The sequence below is a fragment of the Peromyscus maniculatus genome, chromosome 1 (assembly GCF_049852395.1).
Source record: "Peromyscus maniculatus bairdii isolate BWxNUB_F1_BW_parent chromosome 1, HU_Pman_BW_mat_3.1, whole genome shotgun sequence".
NCBI lineage: Eukaryota > Metazoa > Chordata > Mammalia > Rodentia > Cricetidae > Peromyscus > Peromyscus maniculatus.
Window position 1 is genome coordinate 55,519,108 of NC_134852.1, and position 7,460 is coordinate 55,526,567.

The 7,460-nt window shown below is 45.4% G+C and overlaps 1 protein-coding gene and 1 pseudogene across 1 annotated transcript; both read right to left on the minus strand.

Annotated features, from left to right (window-relative positions):
• Positions 1-232: 232 nt before the first annotated feature.
• LOC102913981 (ATP synthase F(0) complex subunit k, mitochondrial pseudogene) lies at positions 233-632 on the minus strand (annotated as a pseudogene).
• A 1,031-nt stretch (positions 633-1,663) lies between these two features.
• Positions 1,664-6,930, minus strand: LOC102913659 (serum amyloid A-4 protein). The gene is made up of 4 exons (XM_042277337.2): positions 6,722-6,930; positions 5,937-6,031; positions 4,786-4,924; positions 1,664-4,430 (listed from the first exon to the last, which is right to left on the minus strand). The coding sequence occupies exons 2-4, from the start codon at positions 6,025-6,027 to the stop codon at positions 4,268-4,270; spliced, it is 393 nt and encodes a 130-aa protein (XP_042133271.1). The 5' UTR covers positions 6,028-6,031; positions 6,722-6,930; the 3' UTR covers positions 1,664-4,267.
• Between the last annotated feature and the right edge of the window lie 530 nt (positions 6,931-7,460).

A 7,460-nucleotide genomic window follows, 5' to 3' on the forward strand; every position in this document is an offset into this window, starting at 1 on the left:
CAGCACACTACATTCCTAAGCACTGAGCCATCTCTCCAGAGCCCAGCATTTTTTATTGGTGGTCAGTGTATGTGTAGCACACACCACCACACAGCTGTGGAGATCCAAGGGTATCTAGTGGGGTCAGTTCTCCTCTTCCACCTGTACCTGGGCTCTGGGGATGGAACTCAGGCTGTGACTTGTGTGCCAGGAATCTTCATCTGCTCGTCCATCCAACCTGCTCCTCTTCTCCTTTTCTCTTCTTCTTTTTTTTTCCAGGTTCATAATTTATTGTACAAATTGAGTATTACATGATGAGTTGACATCAGCTTCTTCAGGCATGGGACTAACAGATAAGGTCAGACAGTTCAAAATCCATTTATGTTGCCTTCACAGTTGGGGTTTTTTAGGCCTTAGCTTGAAGTATAAGACCAACAAAGCAATGCTTCCATATGTGGCCAGTACACAATTCATTCTACCTGTGAGAGTGTAAGAGTTGAAATACTTTTTAATACCAGTGAACTGGAATTGGCCATCACTTTCTGGACCAGCCATGACTTCTATCTTCGCCCAAATCACAAATTCCGCAGCTGATGTCCTTCAACAAACCCAGCTACCAGCTCGGCCCGACCGGAAGACCCTCTTCTTCTTTTTAAAGTAATATTTTTATGAAATCTTTGAGAATTTCACAGAATTTATTTGATTGTATTTACCCCCCAGCTTCTCCCAGATCCACCTCCCACCTCCCTATGCACCCATCTCCAAGCTCTCTCTCTTTTTAAAGTCACCAAGACCCATTTGTGTCCTCCAAATCTGGGATGTGTGTTCTTCCACCTACCATGGTTCACACCCTCAGAGAAAGCTGACTGCCCCCTCCCCCTTGAAAGTTACCCCCACCTGTGTGCCTTCCTGATCCCTCCCCTCTGTGGGAATTCTAACTGAAACACAAATTCAGAGATAACATCCACAAAAGAGATAAAGCATGTGATATTTGCCTTTCTGAGCCAGGTTAGGTCATTTGGGATAATTATTTACAGCTCCATCATTTACCTGAAATGTTTTTGTTTTTGAGGCATTGTCTCGACTATCAAAGGCTGATCTACAACTCCCTATGTACCCAAGGATGACTTTGAACTTCTGATCCTCCTGCCTGCACTTTGTAAGAGACACTAAACTCAATTTATTCAGTGCTGGGAATAGAACCCAGGGCATCACACATCTTGGCAAGACTTTACCAAAGGAACTGATGTACCCTCAGTACCTTAAAAATTCATATTTAAACATTATTTTAATGTGAGGGGTACATATGTATCTGTGTGTGTGCGTGTGCGCATGCACGCACACGCGTGTGAGCACAGGTAGAGGTACACATATGTACACATGCAAATGAAAGACATATGTTGATATCTGGTGTCTTCTTCTCTTTTTGAAGCAGAAGCTCTCACTGCACCAGAAACTCACTCTTTGGGCTTGGATGGCTGGTCTCCAAACCCGGGGATCTGCGCATCTCTGTCTCCCTCCTCAGCACCTGGGTTATAGATGCATGCCCAATGCTCAGCTTTTGTGTGGGTGCTGTGGGTCCAAAGTCAGGTCTATATGCTTGTGCAGAAGGTACTTTACAGGCTGAGCCCTCTTCACAGCCCCTCCCCCAGGTATGTCAATACTGAGTCAAGTGGAACCACCATTAAGCATCACCATAATTGAACGTTTATTGTTTCTTCTCGGTAGCTATTATGAAGAGCAAGCTTCATTTCATGCTTTGTCAAATCTCAAACATGCATGTACTGATTATGAATTTCCTAAATTAGGATATGCCTTAAGTTTACTAATAACAAGACAGCATTAATGAAACTAGTCACACCTATAGGAATAAATTATTTCTTTTCTTTTTGAACATACTCATAAACAAGACAAAAACCATCTTAATAAGGCTACAACATTTTCACTGAGTATAAGAATCTGAATGATAAGAGACCATCATCTTAGTTTAATTGGAACCATGTTTATCTTGGCAGTGTACATACTTTAAGTGTACATCTTTCAGGATATGGTGTTTTGTCCTTTAAAGAAATACAGTGTGCCACTACTACATGGTATGTTTTCTGCTAATGCTCCCTGTGAGGAAACAGTATTTGTGTGTGTGTGTGTGTGTGTGTGTGTGTGTGTGTGTGTGTGTGTGTGAGAGAGAGAGAGAGAGAGAGAGAGAGAGAGACAGAGACACAGAGACAGAGAGACAGAGAGAGAGACAGAGAGAGAGAGAGAGGGAGAGAGAGAGAGAGAGGGAGAGAGAGAGAGAGAGAGAGAGAGAGAGAGAGAGAGAGAGAGAGAGAGAGAGAGAGAGAGAGAGAGAGAAGATCTGCTATATAGATATGCCGCCCTGGCTGGCCTCAAACTTGCAGCCATCCTCCTGTCTCTACTTCCTATGTGCTTCAATTTAAGAATATGTCACCACACTTAGTATCAAAATATTTATTAAGTTCTTCTGAGGCTTTTCATTGTCTACTTATACTTCATAATTTTCATTTCTGTGAGAGCTGCAAAGCATTGCTGAGAAAATCCAACCTGTTCTATGCCACAGTAAGACTTTCTCATCTGGCTAGAATTTGAGCATTGATTTTGGTGTAGAATTCCAGATTCATCTCAAGGTGACTCATCACCATGTTCTGCAAATAAAACTTGAATGAAATATTCATACATTATACAGCTTCTAGATGTTCCTCCAAATGTGTTGACTTCTGGGGAATACACACTGTTTCATTGTCTTCTTTTAGCTCATGTTTGTAGAGCATCTACTCGTGGCAGGAGTTAAAACAGGTACTGTGGGTGCAAAGATGGCATACAGCAATACAGACATTTTTGTCCTTTGATTTTTTTATATTTTCTCTGTAGGCACATAGACACATAGGCCAATATAGTGAAGTGTGCTGAATCCTAAAGGTAGCAATCTGTAATAAAAGCAGACACAACTGACCCCCCAGGTCCCTAGTCCTCTATGCCAGAGGCTCCATCTGTCCTCTTCCCTTCTCTTTTCTTGAGCAACTGATGTTTCTACTCCGTTGGAGTTAGGCTTCCACCTAGGGGCCTGGCTTTGGCATAGAGCTATTCAGTTAGGACCAGTATCACCCTCTCCATCCGTGCCTTTTTGTTCCTACAAACTATACTGACGTTCATGGGCAGCATGCCTTTGCATTGTGAGCAAATTAATACATTCATTCCTGCCCAGTTCTGCTGTGCCTCACTTCCCTTCCAGAACAGTAAGTAAAATTTTGCTTAAATCAAAAGACAATGAGAATAAAATTAAGGAATAGTGACATTATAAGCATTTTCTTTTAGATAAAATGAACCAACACTAGTTAGAACATGTGCTGAGGTAGGCACTGGTGTGTGTGTGTGTGTGTGTGTGTGTGTGTGTGTGTGTGTATTTGATTACAACACAGGATCTCACCTACCTCAGGATGGCCTTGAACTCGTTATTTAGGCAGGGCTGGCCTTGAATATCTGGTCTGTGGGCCCCTATGTCCCCAGTGCTGGAATTGTAAGTAGGTACCATCACCAGGTTTACATAGTTCTGGGGATCCTTCTATGGATTCCTGCATGCTAAGCAAACTTTCTGTCAGCTGAGCTATATCCCTGGTCCCCAGTGCAGTGTCTATGTTAGGATTTCAAAGGTTAGGATGAAGCTTTGTCAAGGTGGTGTACTTCTCTATATGAAGAGGTCACAGGGGATAAGGACTGAAATCAGACCATAGCCCATAACTGATAAGGCAGCATGGCATCACTACACAGCAAAGCCTGGGAACAACAAAAACATAAACAGAGAGGCCCTGGTATGACTAGACGATGTTAGGGATAGGGAAACATATCTGGTCTATATCAAGGAAGAATTGATGGATAGCTGACCAGGGCATATCTCAGAGCAAATTTCACTTGTGGAGGCAGCTGACATGGCTAGCAACACTCTGCTACCTCAGGCCTGCTTGTTAGGAGAGCTGGTGTAGCCAAAAGCTAGAGCAGATTTGGTGGGGTTGTGTGAGGGGCCTGCATGGTTTCAGGTGACTGCCTGGTGGTCACGGCTCCTCCTCTACTTATCTTCTATGTGATACACAGCAATTCTTCCCAGAACGTATTTCTGACAGTTCCCCATTTCCATCAACAAATTCCATCCACAGAGTATTTGTTGGGCATCTCTAGCTTCTCTGTGATTCCTGTGGACACGGGTGACATCCTGTCAAGGGGAGAGGGATGCGGCTCACAGCCTAGTCTCCTCAGTGCAGCCTGTGTAGCAGGCTCAGAACTTCTCAGGCAGGCCCTGGGGTCTGAAGTGATTAGGGTTTTTGCCACTTCGACCCCATTCCTCAGCTTTCCGGGTAGATTCCAGGCTTTCCGATCCATGGTCCTTCATCCCAAAATAATACCGGTTTAGGAGACCCTGAAAGTATTTCCTGCTGGTGCTGAAATCCAAGAAAGGGAGACAAGAGATGAATTCCATAGTGAGACAGCCCCACCTCCAAGGTCCCTCCTCCTCTCCTACCAAAAAATGACCCAGAACATACTGGAGGAGTAAAAACTTAGGCACAAGGAAGAGGGAATATCAGCCTCTTGGGCAAGGAGCTCAGCCTGCTTGACAAGATGCATTTGAGAGCCCTTCCTGGGTTTCACTTTTTCTTTGTGTGAGGATCCATCCCCACGCTCCATCCTTTCCCTCCCTTTCTTCCTCTCCAGACCACTCAGACCCTGCAAGCACAGACAGCAGGAGAGGCCACAGGCAGGAATAGTGAGAGAGGCATGACGCAGCAGGACCATCACCTGATTATTTTAGCAGCCCAGACACCCCCAGCTCCTCTTTGTTGGGCCTCAAAGTTGCCCCGAGCAGAGAAGTATCTGTCTGAATCTTGGTAATTGGCTTCTAGATTGTCCCGATAGGCTCTCCACAAGTCCCAAGTCCCTACAAAGGAAGGAAACTTACAAAGGTGAACCGGGGCCAGTTCATTGCAAAGGTGAAGGAATGCAATCTTTGTGTGGATTTTCACATTTCCACCTTTCACATTTCCAATCCTTTGAAATGATCCATAGAGGTGATTGTATGTCCCCAGGGAGGGCTTCCCTGGTGACCATAAGGAGGGCACTTCTCCAAGGATTAGATTGGGGAGGACTGATTGACAGTTTCTGTGTCCTGGGCTGTGACTTATATGGAGCTGTGTGTGCTCTGCACAAGGAAGGGAGGGAGCTGTGAAGTAGGAGCACAAACAAGGGACAATGGCATCCCAGGTGAAGGTGGGGGACAGTTTGTGCAGTGAGAGGAGATGGAGAATCTACTTTAACTACGGCCACTAGGAAAACACGACCAAGAGTGTGATTAACTACTTTTCTCACTCTGGTGACAACATCCCTGACAAGCAACACAGGGAAGAGGCTGTAATTTGGCTTCAGTTTGAGGGGAACACATGGTGCTGGGGTGAGCAGTGCAGACTACAAGTAGACTGTGGTATCGGAATACATGACATGGCAATGCTGAATTTCCAGGAGTTCTGCATGCTTGCTCTCGGCTGTTTGTCTAGAATAGGATGGGAATTTTGTAGGAAGTGCTATCTGTAGTCATGTGCACATTTACTAAGTTCATGTGCCTCTGGAGACACAGAGTGCCCACTTACACTCTGAGACAGGGGATCTGCTGTCTATGAATTCCCTCTGTGGAGCACACTCTCTGGAAATACTGATCCCTCTGGATCAGCATCAGCAATACAGGCTGGACCTTGTCAACAGTGTCTGAAGATCCCTCAGAGGGTGCCAAGTGACAAGTGTAGGAGGGGGAAGCCACAGAAAGCCACACCCCTGCCCTGACTCATTTATAGTTTTTAAAGGTGTATGTGCACCTCTGTGACCCTACAGATATGTGGCCTCTGCTCAGAGGGCATCTCTGACACAGTTAAATGTGCCCATCATCTCCAAATTCTTACCTTGTATGGCTTCCTTGAAGAACGAATACCAGCCATCACCACTGACTCCCATGAATAAAGAGCAAAAGACAAGGATTGTGGCAAGCCTCATGGTGCTGCAGGACCAGAAAGAGCAGTCAAAACAGACCCACAGGCAGGGCATGGGGCACACACCTTTAATCCCAGAACTCCAAGGCAGAGACAGGTGGATCTCTGATTCTGAGGCCAACCTGGTCTACTAGGCAAATTCTAGACCAGCCAAGGCTACATAGATGAGCCTTGTCTCAAAAAAAAAAAAAAAAAAAGACAGACCCACACTCTGACTAGTACAGACAATCTAACCTGCATTCCTTCTTCATCTCCGAATCTCTGCTGCAAGGACACAAATAATGGGCTTTAGGACTCTGCCAGATCACTGCATAACCAAGAGTTCCAGGGAATTGCTGGCTTGCAGCCCATTTGTACCTAGTGAAGCCGACTAAAGCTGATCAACTAGCCTTTCCTGAGTCCCTCTTCCACTTAGCTCAGACCCCAAAGATACAGAAATGCTGGAGCTGGAAGTCAAGCAATAGTCCACATTCCCAGAGTGTCTGCAACCATGGCTTCCATCCCCAGCACCACCACACAAAACTAGCCTAGCAGCATAAGCTTGTATTCCCAGCACTCAGGAGGTGGAGGCAGAAGGATCAGAAGTTTCATGTCATCCATGGCTACAAAGCTGGTTCCAGGCCAGCGTGGGCTACATGAGACCCTAACTCTAGAGAGCAAACCATCAGAAAACATGATTGTTCCCCACTAGAACTTACCAACCATATATGAAATGGATCTCAGGAGTACAGCAAGAGCAATACTCCCTGGAAGAGAGTGACAGCTCTGTCCCCTTCTCTAGCTGAGGTCCCAGAGGAGGTAGGGCTGCCAGGACCTTGCTACCCTGGAGCAGCTGCTCTCTCTCTACTTAACGTTAATGAGAAGAGAGCTGTTAAATCCAACAAGCCTTGGCAGAATCGGTCTTGCTCAATCCTTCCTGGTAAATAAACAGTTACAGACTGGGGCTATAGTTCAGTAGTAGAGTGTTTGTCTAGCATGTGTGAGGCCGAGTTCAATATCCTGCACAAGGAAGAAAGAAAGAAAGAAAGAAAGAAAGAAAGAAAGAAAGAAAGAAAGAAAGAAAGGAAGGAAGGAAGGAAGGAAGGAAGGAAGGAAGGAAGGAAGGAAGGAGAGAAGGAAGGAAGGAGAGAAAGAGGGAGGGAGGGGGAGAGAGAGAGGGAGAGAGAGAGAGAGAGAGAGAATATGGACAAGTGTTTCCATATTCTTTCTTACCTCACTGCCCTAACTTCCCTGGATGATACACTGTAAGCTGTAAGCTGAAATGAACCCTTTCTTCCAAAACTTGTTTTGGGTCATGATGTTTTGTCATACCAGTAGAAACCCTAATAGGACATGGACACAGTTCCAAAAGGCCAGATTCCTAAAGGCTCCTAAAGACTTGTTCACAGTAGTTCCATACAAGGAATCCATGTTCCTTGAAACAATGCCCACCCAGGC